The following is a 13,770-nucleotide window of genomic DNA, read 5'->3' on the forward strand; positions in this document are numbered from 1 at the left end:
TGTACCAGGAGACGGACAGACTATCCTAAAGGATGTCACCCATTCGGAATGCTGAAAGCGACCATCCATTGAAAGGAATGACTTCTGCGTGTCCCTTCAGAGCAAGTATTGTGCCAAACTGGCCTGTCGCTGGGCAGTTCGGTGCAGTTGATATAATCTAGCCTGTACATTTGTTTAGGGTTTGCTCCTTCTACTGTTTGCGGGGTTTTTTTGTTTGTTTGTTTTTTAATTAACAAAAGAAACACAGCCAGGTGCAAGGATACTGACGTTGTAACTGAGGATTATAAAGCAGCCTACAGCAGCTAGATGCCCAAGACCTACTGAAAGAACGGGAGAAATGGTTTTCTAACTATTTTGAGCTGCTTTAAAATCCTAGCTGGCTTGATTTTGAGTATACTAGCAGTAAAAATAAATTCTCCCTTCCACTTTGTACACACGAAAAACTACCTCAGAAGTCTGCCACATAGTCCATGTGTGCCAATGTTGGCCTTAAGCAGACTTTCTGCCTTTGTTTTAGTTAATTTCGACAAGTATAGCCATAGAAACACTCTTTCTGGTACTACATAGATAAATACATAAGTGTCCTCTGAGTCAGTTACAGATTAACCACAACAGCTAACCATATAAACATTATTTAATCTACACTTTTATCTTTCAATGATTATGCATACCTGTTTCTCCGTAACAAAGAGAAACCATCAAGGACACTCAGATATTTATAGGAAATGATGCAATAAAACCAGAATTGCTAATTTGAATTCTGTCACATTGTGTTGCTATGGATGAGGAGATAAAAGGAGAGGGATTAGATTTGAACAGCTCCAATTTGTCTCCCCTTCTCCAGTTTTACCTCCAGAGAGATCCAATAAGGAGGCAGCCATTTTCTATGGCTTTTTTTTGAATGACATGTGGAAGAGACCATAATTCCAATGGAACCTAGGGAACATCAGGCAACGACAATTTGTTGCTCATGCTATGCGGTGTGCTGGCCAGAGCAAATGCTTGGGTTCTGCTCCCCAAAAGGTAACATACCCTAAAGACAGACATGCAGGGCAGACACTATGTCAGCAAGATGCAAGAACAGCCAAGACCATTGAATCACACATAAAACAGGGCAATAAAAGGTGGCAGGGCAGAACTGAATAGGGAACAGGTGGCATGGAAAGAAATGACACCCAAATTCCAGGATTTCTATAGATGAATACAATTAATAGTATGAGCATATGAGAAAAAGGATCTGATTATCAACTTTATCAATTCCTTCTACACAATATTGGTGTACAAAAGAGACTTCAGGGTAGGAGAAATCGCTACATGAGTGCACCTTTCCAGGATATGTAATACTCCTGTGAACTTCTCTATCTGTGGTGTGTTACCAAATCCGAAATGAAAGTATTAGTGTGCATTAGTGTGCAGATAACAAATAATGGGTACTTTATGCTTATCAAGGTCAGAAGTGAGTGAAGATTTTCTAGCACATAGTACTGTTAATCCAAGTAATCTAACGTGAATTCAAACTCAGTAAGACACACCTAACATTCAGAGATACTCCACAGAAGTGCCAGATTAAGAACATTAAACACACCCATGGTTACCCCAAGTACAAGGAGCAAGCTGAAAATTGATTTTTATCCTAGTACTGACCCAGACAGGCTTGGGTTCAAAAACAGGCATAACTCAAAATTAATATAGGGACAACATAAGTGATGGTGAGACTCCCAGGTTCTGCTGTAGTCTCTGAACATCTGAATTTTTCTTCTGGAATAAGCAACCATGACATCCAAACACTGAACTCACTGTCATTATATATCAGTTAGTATCCCTTTGAGACAACTCAAGTTCACGTTTTTCACAGTCTTTAGGATATAACTTTGCATTAGTTCACAATCAGTGTTTTCTCCATCTAAAAGGACTATACAACTGTGATTTGGGTTTGTTTCATTTGGTTTCTTATGAAAGAGAATATCTGCTCACACATGTGGTATATTTTTATCTCTGAATCCAGACTTTTAAATTCCTTGCCCAAATTTAGGAGAGACAATATTATGTTCTCCCATATTTCAAGAAAACTGGTAGCACTGAAACAGCATCAAGGTCTCCACTCAGGAAGACTGAAGTGTGAATACATCCCTTACTGGACATAAAAGAACCTACAAACATAAAAGAGAAGTCCTTCTCTGTGCTTAGTCATTGGAAAATCTTCAGTAAAAGCCTAAATCTCCTAAAATACCTAAGTCAGTCAATCTGAAGATAAATTTCCAAGGAAAGTCAGGCCTTCTTAACTCCCACCCTCACAAAGTATTTAAAGGCTCATAATGTGTCCATATCACCGGATCAGCAGTAAATGAAGCACAGCTCCACTACTGCCTACAACTGACTGTTTTGTGAACATTGCTGGAAAAGGCTTCTGTTCAACTTTCTTTCCTATAAATCATAAAAAGTGAAACAACCTGTTTGACAAGCCAACTTTAATTAAAAAAAAAAAAAAAAAAGCCTATGGACCAATATAAAAACCCAAGAGCTAAATTCTTCTATCATTTACAGTCTCAAATATAACTGGATCTTGGGTTAAGAAGGAGAAATCTGGCCAAAACTGAAGTAAATAACTCATTCATAAAACAGGCAGCAACTGTTGACGAGGAAGGAATTGGTCCAATTAACAGAATTCCTTTAAAATTATGTTATATGCCAACTGCCCTGTAGTCAATTTTTACAAATGTCCAAATTCATTTCATATGTGTAATCTACTCTGTATAACTCCCTATAAGGAAATGACCTTTCTTTTGAGGGTGTTACATAGCTATCTCACACATACTGTACATAGGCTGATGTCTCTCCAGCAACTGGAAAATAATCAAAGTTTGAAAGCTACGGTGGATCTCCATTCAATCATCATAATGCTACATGATACTAATATAGTTCCTTCATCCCAAAGGATCAATAAACCCTTCCAGAAGATAAATAAGCTAAATTAAATTTTGACATTGAGCCTTATTTATTAGATTTACAAAATATGTGAATTGATTCTGGAAAAGAATCAAGAAAAAAAAAAAAAAGGTTATATCTTAATGACTAGCTAGCTACCTTCAGTGTGGAAAAAAATTCCATATTTAAATGGAATAAAATAGGGAGATTCACTTAAAAATTATTTGTAACATTTTAAAAATAATCAATCACATCAATTACACAGATTATTAATTAAGAATGTGCACACTAATTATGAATACCCCTTAATCACTGTCAGTATGCAGACTGCTGCAGAAACAAATATGTTGTGGGTTAGGGGGGAGTACGGAGTAATATTATGTGCTGCTGCTGCTTTCCTTTTTACAATGTTGTTTATGCATTTATTTTTCAGATGGGATAAAGCTCTCTCCACATGGTTGAGGTATTAAATCAGTTGCCTCCTATTAGAGATTGGAATGAGACTTTCAGTAGAGACAAATTATGCCACATCTGCGTATTTTTGGACTTCTGCCACCTTTCCCTGGAGCACCCAGGGAGAAACAGAATTAGAATCAGGAGGCTGCCCAGGTTTCCATCTCTTCTGACTGCTCTTAGGAAAACTCAGAAAATTATGGACAGCTTTGGCCTTCAATAAGGTAGAGCTAAAGTCTGAAAAAGCCCTGAAAACATAAGCTTTTCTGTCCTTTTTGTTCAGGTTTCAATAAAATTGTGGATGGAAAACTGAGTGCAATCTCTTTATTACTGCACAGTGAGAACTTTTCACCTCTTGGTTGATACAAATTAACTGTGTCCTAGAGGCTATTGTAAATATTAAGTACAATTAGAGAAAAACTTAAGCTGAAAGTCACTGCTGGACTGGTTCAATCTATTCCTCACAGCACAGGTATATTCACAGGCAGATTCAGGTTCACTTCTCCACCAAGACCAAGGGGACCTTTTCTGCACAGCTGTTATCTGTTTGCTCAACCCCCAGCTTGTACAGAAGCCTGATGCTATTCTGCTCCAGGTGCAGGGCTCTGCATTTGTCTTTGCTGACAAGGGTTCCTGTTGGCACATTTCTCTGTTGAGGTCCTTAACTACCATGGGTTTCCATGATGCAATTAACTGGTTATGTCACTTTAAAAACACCATGAAGTTTGTTCAGATAACCTGTTTATTTTCCTGAGGCAGAGAAGCAAGCTTATAGGCAGATACTGCTTTGCAGATGCAAGATGGTAAGCAGCTAGTATATATGACATTTTCAATAGATGACTTAGGATAAATACTTCATTTTTACTCCTTTAAATCCTTCATTTTTACTCCTTTAAAAAGACACAACCAAAAATTTGGAAAAGTTTTCCCAGTTATTAGATTCTCTAAGTTTTCTATCTGGAAACAGTACCTTGGCTAGGCTTCTCTGATGTTTCTAAGGTGTCTATCAGCCCAACCCTACTGCCTTCAGGCCTGGCCCCCCACAAAACATGTTCTTAGGACTACCTTAGCATTTGAGAAACAATTTATTTTGTAACAGAAAACAGAAGCCTTGTACTGTGATGGTCTCAAGCCTCCCTTTTGTGAGTTCTTCAGTGAACTTTCCTCTGACTGACTCTATCAGAGATCATTTTGGGTATACATCATTATTTATGCAGGAAGGACTCCCAGCCATTGATGCAGCTGTATTTATTAGCAGATTCATTCCTTACATTCAGAGCCCAGTAATTATCGCACACATACACTATAAAAAGCTCTAATAAACACCCCAAAATCTTCTTAAATCAAAGGGTGTGGATACATGGGTAAACTTTATTAAAATGAATTGTCAGATTGAGGTTTGCTATGGCATTTCAGCTAAGTAAGAGAATCCATTTTAAGGAAAGAATCAGTAGTTACCTGCATGGCCTTGAAAAAGAAGCAGTTACAACACACTCCATCACTGAACAGATTACTCAGGAAGACAGTGTTTGAATATAGAAAAGGGACAAGTCCCTTTGTAATTCCTGATTATATTATCAGATACAAGCTGGTCCTAATCTAGGTTTCATTTGCAAGGGAAACAAGGAAACAAACTGTATGCAGAGGGTTTTTTTTTTCCCCTTGGCAAGATCACCTTCAGTTAAAATACCTGTAGTTGTTTTTCCTGAGTTCATAGTTCTCTCATACATGCACTCCATAGTCAAATAAGGGTTTTGGCAGACATGCTTAAAAGAACAGACTTTAAGACCATACTGTCATCAGGCTTTGCCCCAGAAACTCATATGAAGAATTTCTGCCTTTTACATTTAATCTAGAGAGAGAGATCACATTTCCTACAGCAAATTGAACAGCCAGTGATGCACACAAAGAAATAGCATGAATTCTTTGGCAATAATCATGTTTCAAGCATTCTTAGACCCTAAAAATATCGTCTGGTACAGTATGGTTAAAATACAATTAGTGTTTTGAGTGTAAAAGCAGTAGTTTGGGTTTACTTTATGTTGCCTGTTGAAGGAGTTAGGTCAGCACATGCAAGCTCAATGGTGAAACAATAGCACTACCAAGTCATGGACACATAAATATTGTATATATTTACAGAAACCCTTAAATGGTCCCTACCTACAAATAATTGGCTGTTGAGCTGCAAGCGGAAGTGCCCCTCAGCAGGTGCCTCCAGGACCTTCTTGGGCAGGTTGTCCACCTGGAGAGAAGTTTGCTTGAGGTTCCTCTCTGCTCGGACATAGTGCCATTGATTGTCATTCAGGGGTGTAGGAGACTGCACAGTAGCTTCTGTGGGGCCATTCCCAACATCTACGGAGAAGGTGATCTCTTTAGGGGCTGCAATAGATAAACAGATGTGAAGCGGAAGTGAAGGTCTGAATTAAATCGTGGTTCTGACATCAAGAAATCTTACATAAATACAGGGTCCATTAACTTTTATGTCGGCAAATAGTACAGCATCATTTACCTCCCATCTCCTGCACAGCAGCTTATACATAAATTTAAGCCTGCAGCCTCACTGTTTGATCTCTACTGTGATTATACTTGGCTGTGTGTGCTCATCTCTTTTTTTGCTATAACAATTACAGTGCTCTAGAAATAGTAGGTTATCCTATTTTTGAAGTAGAATTGTCAACCACTGTACAAAAGTTGCACAATGGTAGCAAAAGATTTAGGACAAATAACACTAAAATGGGGGAAAGGATGAAGGAGCTCTTTCTGACTAAATCTTTCAAAATGCATGTACTTAACAATTACAGAACTTGGCTGCAAATGGTAGAAGAGAATCCTACAAGCATTTGTTTGACTGAATGAGCCTGCCCTGGGAAGCAAGGAGAAACAGATGAGCAAAACTAGTTCATTGGTGATCCTAAACTAAAGGGACATATTTAATACATGTCCAAAGACAGCAAGGCTCCTAGAAACAGGATGATAATTGAAAAACAGCAGCCATGTAAAGGAGTCTTTCTTGCTCTGTTGAATGCCTGAAAGGGGCCAGATCTCTTTAACACTCTTGTTACTGATTATTGTTCCTCTTCCTAAAACATGAAATACACCAGAAAGACCAAGAACACAATCCACAGACCACACAACCAGAAGGCTGTGGATTGAAAATTCATAAAAACCTGTTATTTCAAGGCCAAAAAAATTGGATACGTCTGGTTTTGGAAGCTGCTTCTTAGATAGTTAGAATGGGAAACACTCCACAGGGATAGACAAAGTTCTATTCTGAGCCTCCGCATCTGCTAAAAGGCTGTTTCCCTTTGAAGCATCTGGTCTGTGGAGCTTCCTTGATACAAGGCCTTTAGGCAGCAAATTCCATCTGGCAGCAAGAACTACAACACCAAACTACTAATGAGAAACCTAAGTTTAAAAGACAAGATTTTCCCCAGACTTTCAAATAACTCATTTTTCTGGGAGTACGGATTTAACATACACACAAAAGTTTTCACTAAACAATCCTCCTAGTTGTTTGCAGTATTTGTTATATTTGATAACAAAATGACATTTATACTTCTATATCCCTAAGAATCCATTTCAGTACATTGAAGTACAACCAAATTGGACTTTGATGTGCAATTAACAGTAAATCATACCTCATTACCTTGTGATAATGCACCATGACATTTACCTTTGGTTTAATGAATCGAAGGGCCTTGGGGCCCTGTTTTATTAATTTTTATGTTGGGGTTATTATAAGCATATTATAAAATGCATAGCACTCAGTTTGTTTTTCCTAAGCTTGACAGAATCTGGAATACAGAATTCATACTTCATGTGAAAGCCATGGTACCCTTTTGTCACTAATAAATATTTGAAGTCATAGGAACAGAAATGAAACAAAACCTCACTAAGTTCCCTGCTACTCTTCTTTATATACTGAATAGCAGTTATAAGTCCCATTACAAGTGTGACTGACTTATCTTGTGTTAGGATCCTGTCTTTCATAGGCTCTCACCTTGTAACTGTACCATACACACTGAGTTCCTCTGAAACACTAGGGCTGCATCATACTAGGTATGTTGCTGATATAGAAACAAAAGTAACCAGAGTGGTTGTATTAAATTTTTCATCCTTCAACTAAAATTACAGTCTACAGGTATATTTAACCAGTAGCTTTTTCTCTAAAGACAAGAAAAAAAAAGTAAATTCAGTGGCTTGTTTAAGAAAGATAAACCTCCCCAAACCAAGATTAAGTGTAATGACCATGGCTATACAGGAAACTCTGACCGGAGAGGTAGACAAATCTACATTAATGGGCCTTTTTATCTCCATCTTATCCTCTTCAGGCACCTTCAGCCATCTCAAGACAGAAGAAAATATGTCCTTCCCACTTCCTTGCACCTGTAAAATTGGGTAAATACACCAAGATTTCTTTAACGGTGAAACTTACAGCTTATTTCAACTCGTATGAAGTCTTTAATCCCAAGGTTTTCCAAAAACACCCCAGAGATGGTGGTAGTTTTGAAGAAGAAGGAGATGTCCGCGCTGACCTCAGCATGGAAGGTGGGGAAGTGCAGATAGGAGGCCTCTGTGTTGAACGAAGCGGCATTCCAGAACTGCCCTGCAAGCACAACCCCCTTCTCTATAGTTAATTGGCACAGGACAGCAGCTGTGAGCTGCACATGGAAAGCCACCTTTTATCAGATAAATAAGTTTAAAAAGCAAACCAAACCAAACCCCACACAAAACGAAGAGTGAACATTCTGTACCTATGGAAATTGAGAAGAGCTAGTACTCACTGTCTCCATAGCAACGCAAAGGGCCGATTTTCCAGGCAGCCTCAGAATTTGATCTGTTTGTGTCAGTGATCACCATCTGAGTTACAGGCAAATGGTCTTTGAAAGCAAGAAGGCCGGTATCATTTGTCCTGGATTATAATAAACAAACAGAAAGAGACAGATTAACCACAGACAAAATCCACAACATTCCTTATTCAAGGCAATATTTGAAGAGATGCTTAAAGATAAAAGGTCTTTTGCAAAAATACCTGGGAGACTTGTGACCGGTACATGCTGCTTAAGATACGTTTGTGCACATGTGCTCTATGCTCATACGTAATACTGACCATTGAAGATGCTGTATTTGGACACATGATTCTGCCTGGTATGGACTGTAACTATGCGTCAGCTGTGTAGAATGATTGTGAAGCCAAGACAGACTGCTGCCATCCTTCCCAGTGGGCATTAATGTAAACCAGGCTCTAGTGGTTTCCTCAGCAGGTTGAGTTTGATGTGGATCAGGTATAAGTCCAAGTCTGCATTTCTGTTAAGTTAGCTCAAGATAGACAACAGCATTTATGCTGGCTTTATGCTTTATCCAAGCAGGGAGAGGACACATGATACCTGACCCAGAATGTTGTTAGCACTGAGTAGCCAGACAATACCTGATCCAGCTTCAAGATGCTAGGGCACAACTGACTCGGCACACTGCGAAGACGGTAACTAGCAGAGTGAGTTTGCACTGAATCAGCCCTTTTCATCATGTGGCTGTGGAAATTTTGGTTCAGCAATTGAAATACTGAAGGCTGTGTTTACTGCACTCTCGAACTACAGTCTCTTGTTTGTATCAGCTGGGCTTATTCTTCAACTGTGAATAACTTACACATGGCTGCTGGAAAGGAAGAGAAATAAAGATTCCTAAAGGATTATTTATTTGGTTTTATTCTAAGTGTGCTGGGCAAATTGTTGTCCTTAAAATGCAGCACGGCGTTTCATGGCAGCCCTCTGATCCCTAAGCTGATGCAGTGGCCTTGACTCTGGCAGGCTATGTGGATGAGTGCTCATCCCACTGTACTTCATGAACTGAACTGAGTGCCTCAAGGACCCAACTCTGACCTTACCAGAGCCGAATTGCCCTCTAGAGGTATTTCTCTATCAATTGATTATAGAGAAGGCAGTGCTACTCTGTGTTTATCTACACAGTGATGAGTTTTTTCTTCTATCTCTTTTTCACAGGGTTGAGGTCTGCTGTGCGTCTGGGCACATAAGCCTACCAAAGCATCCCTCATCTCAGTAATTGTTTTGAAGAAAAGGATCCTTATTTCTGCATGGCTCAGCAATCTGCATGGAGGGTCTGGACTCAACTCAACCAGATCTAAAATGCCAATAATCCCAAATTTATACCCACTGCTCTTTCAGACAGGTATTACACAAAGCCTCAGGAAACAGGTGTTGCTATTTGAGTGATATCACTACCAAAGAGTCTGACATACCAGGCAGGATCCCAGACTACCTATATGCTGCTTATAACACCAGCTTCCACAATTGTACCTCTCATTATAGTTACAGCTGTGGGAAGGGACACAGGACTTCAGCAAAGAAATAATAATCAGCAGATGTGCTCTGACACACAACCTCGGATGTTTGCTTGGCTAAGTGCTTTACTCTGATTAATGTTAGAAAAAACAGAAAGGGTATTCTGATTTTTTTTATAAAGGCTGCACACAATTTATTTTTCATTGTTTCTAATTGTATGCAGCACAGTTAATTTTCTCATAATTCCAAGGGGAAAAGGAGAGGTACCCTCTCTGACCCTAGCATTTTTTCTTGCTTCAGTGGGTGTCTGACATGCAGATAATTACAGACAAAGTGCAGCAAAATGAAATTCCCAGGCATGAGGAAGAGTGATGCCTTCAATACAGACTTGGAAGGAAAAATACCATATTTGAATCAAGAGTATATGGTCTCCAAAGCTCTTCACAGAACTCTCTCAGCAGCATGCTCATATAGCTTATTGTATCAATCTTTGAAAGTTAGTATACATGCTCTCAATAGATTATGAAACAGTTGTAAAAAAGCTGAAGTATTTGAGTATTTCTTAGGAAGTTAATTAAATATGGTATTTCAGTGGGTGGGAGAAAGAATAGTAGGTGGAATGAATGAAAGGCAGTCAGAAAGATGCACAGAAAGAGGACATAAAATATGCAACATATACGTGAATAACTAAATTGGCATTTACTTTTTAAAAATAAAATTTTAAAAATCACAAAATATTTAGGGAGATTTCTGCAAATTTAATTTCATTCAAAAAATAGTGCAGTCTTTTGACTAGCTATGATCAGGATTAAAATAAAAATCAGTATCTTCCTACAGCTACCACTGAAGATATCTACAAAAAATGAAACGGTGACATTTTAAAGATATCTATTCCACATCTCTGAAAACTGCATTGCTTATTAGATATTCTGTTATGTTGCATGAAGTTCTTTTATATAGAATTTTATGACTCTGAGTTTTTACTAGTTACATGCCAGCATCACAAGGAACTCTAGTAGTATAGCTCAACTGTGAGAAAGAAAAATATTCTAGAACTAATAAAAATCTTCACTTTTATGCTAAAGCCTTGAAAACTCAATCAAGTTTTTATTAAAGCTCAAACAGCACATTTAATGTATTTTATTCTCTCACAAACAAACAAACTTTTGTAAGGATACATATTCTCATCCAAGTAGACATAGAAATAAAACCTATCAGAAAAAACATTCTGCCCTTCAGAGAATGTGTTAATGATGGGAACAACATCCCTGTTGCTGCAGTTTATTGTCACTATTTCCTGGTGGGAAATCAAGTTTTTGGTGAAAAGTCAACGTGTAAGATGTTTCAGTTAATAAAAGCAGAAAAGAGATTTGAAGACACTATAAAGGCTCTCGTGAGAGCTAAAGTTTGAGTGTCTCAAATTGCCGGTATTCTTTAATTTGAACTTATTTCAGACTCCATTTCTTACCAAACACCACAATTCGTCTTCTCTTTATGTGGTACACCTTGGCAGCCTCTCAAATATAGTGCATTATGCCTCACAGAGGAGAAAGAGAGCTTCATGTACCTGTACAATAATTTCCTGCAGGCACTACTGTGGCACTATAAAATACAAATATTCCAGGGTTTGGACAAAACATTCGGAATTTTGCCATAAGCGGGCTTGGGGATCACTTTTAATGTAGTACGGTTTTCTAATGAAAAGTCCTATTTTCTCATAGAAAGCATCTGCACTATGATGTGCACATACATTCATTTTGTCTTATAAACAAAAATAAACCCCTGTTAGATGCATTATTTTTGTATGTGTTCCCAGAGCTAGTTTTTACTTATATGTATTTTAATTTAGCAACTCAGTACACATAAAACCACAGCTGCTTCTCAGGTTAGCCAAAATCACTACGTTATTTTTCTTAGCGGTTTTCACATAGAACTCTGTGACCACTTCCACCAAATACGCATTTTGTACCATGCTGTGCCCTGCTTCTCAGTATTGAGAACTACAGGTGGGTCCTGCCTGCAGGAGTGTCCTGGGGGATGATGCTACTTGGCCACGAATCTAAGTCCTATTTTCCCAAAAATCAAAGCAGGTTTTATCATTTCCATGAAAGGAGTCCTGTACATGTAGAAAATGGCACAAATAAATTCATGAACTTGGGAAGTAGACCTTCTGCTTACCTGATATGGCACTCGATTTGGCACAAATTCAGATGGAAATCTGAATGTTTTTCAGAGGTTGGAAAGCACCCTCAACAAACAGATGTTTCTCTGAGCTCTTTGCATAAACAGTAGTGTCAGTTTGTACTTCCCATAAGCAAAACCAACGCAAATCCAATAATGCCCTTTAAATTCAATCATCTAAATATTTTTAGTTCAAGATATTAAATACAGTTGGATGTTATCTATTCATCCATGTCTGAAGGTTAGTGTCTGTATTTACCCAAAGGACTTGCTCTATAAGCTATGAGGCATGTTACACATCAAACAAATGCTCTATGTATGGGAGGTGAATAGCAAAGGAAAATAATAAGGAAAAAGTTTTGTTGCAAGAGCAGCAATACTAAAAGTGACAGTGCAGCAAATCAGTACTTTAAGATGTAGCACAGGCAGTCTTACTTGTAAATTACAAATAATTATTTTGATGGTAACACTATGAAACTATTGTTCTTCTTCCTGACTAGTAATAAAAGCATGCTCCAAAAAATCTTACTTTATGGTATCCTAACAGTGTAAGTCATCATAAATTGGTAATCTCTAGGTAGCCACTTCCATACTTTTTCTACAAATGGTAGACCAGTGGTGCCATTAAATATAATTTCTTCTCATATGGTCCTCTATTTGTACATTTTCTTCCTGCACACTAATGAAAACTCTAGTGGGGTCTGAGCCTCAGTAGCTCAGATATTCAGTACAGATTTTCATGAATACAGTATATTTGGGGAAAAGAATACTGTCATCATCAGATGTCAATGAACTGAATGAGCAATGGGCCAGTGAAACAGGCTTCCATGGTAAAGAGTTCTGAGCCCCATGCAGGACATACCGTGAATAATCTGAAGGGAAACATTTTAATTGCAATCTTACCTACCAGCTGCATCCAAAAATGCTTTACTGGGTTCAATAATGTAAAGTCACATTAAAGAAAAAAAAAAAAAAGCAGCACAGGGAACATACCTAATAGCTGTAATAGTTGAAGGCAAGATGCAGTGGCTATGTTTGCTGAATTAGAGGAGAGGTACAGAGAACGAGTTTGTAACGATAGTAATGAACTGGTTCTCGACACCTCAGGGGCCTGCTACAGTACAGCCAGCTGTCTGCAGGCAGCTTTTCTAGTTTGTTGACAAATGCAGTCATAAAGGCAGATATCCAAGACAGTTCTATACAGGCCAGGTCACCTCTGGCAGGGTTTATTTATGAGCTCACAGACTCTGCGGAGTTGTCTGCACTGCTTCTGGGAGAATGGGTTTGGTGTGGGGTAGTGGCTGAGCAAACAAAACCTGTCAAAACTGGGCTTGTCAGCAGCTGGGTTTCTCTGCCCTGCTCTCCTCAGCCCTTCCAGTTTTAGCATCCTGGCTCTGGTACAACTTGTACAAATATAGCTCAGCCAAGGAGGGCTTCATTCACTTCCAACGGGCTTTACTTCTCCTCAAACAAAGCTGGATATACTCAATATATCTCTGGGGCCAAAGTGGGGCTGACAACAGTAATACCCTGCCTCCCTTCCCCACTCTCTCTTGCTTTCTTTGCATGTCCCGTGGTTTCCTTGTTGCTTGCAGTACTCCAAAGACATGGGAAACAGGTGAACGCATGTTATTTTGAAAATGGAAAGACTAAGCAGCTTAGTTCCCCAGGGAAGGAGGCTGTTCTGGAAGATAAATGAAGATGTTACTCCTATAATTTGAATAACAAGGCTGGATAATATAAATGAAAGATGGTCAATCATCTATTAGCTAGAAACAACAAAGTCCACCACACTCTGCTGAGATGCCTGAACTTCCTGTACAAAATTACTTCCAGCAATGCTGTTCTTTCTGTACAAAATAAAAACCTGTGAAGTTCTCAAAATTCACAAGATTTCCAGATGAATGCGGTC

At 38.6% G+C, this 13,770-nt stretch overlaps 1 protein-coding gene across 1 annotated transcript in view; it reads right to left on the reverse strand.

Annotated features, from left to right (window-relative positions):
* Positions 1 to 13,770, reverse strand: part of CNTNAP5 (contactin associated protein family member 5) — a 557,878-nt gene that overhangs the window by 35,512 nt on the left and 508,596 nt on the right. Inside the window, exons 20-22 of the mRNA XM_082057253.1 lie at positions 8,163 to 8,290; positions 7,814 to 7,984; positions 5,539 to 5,757 (exon numbers count right to left, since the gene is read on the reverse strand). Of these exons, the coding sequence (XP_081913379.1) occupies positions 5,539 to 5,757; positions 7,814 to 7,984; positions 8,163 to 8,290 (518 nt within the window). The remainder of the gene's footprint in view (positions 1 to 5,538; positions 5,758 to 7,813; positions 7,985 to 8,162; positions 8,291 to 13,770) is intronic.

Source organism: Streptopelia decaocto, assembly GCF_964273445.1.
Source record: "Streptopelia decaocto genome assembly, chromosome: 6".
NCBI classification, from domain to species: Eukaryota; Metazoa; Chordata; class Aves; order Columbiformes; family Columbidae; genus Streptopelia; species Streptopelia decaocto.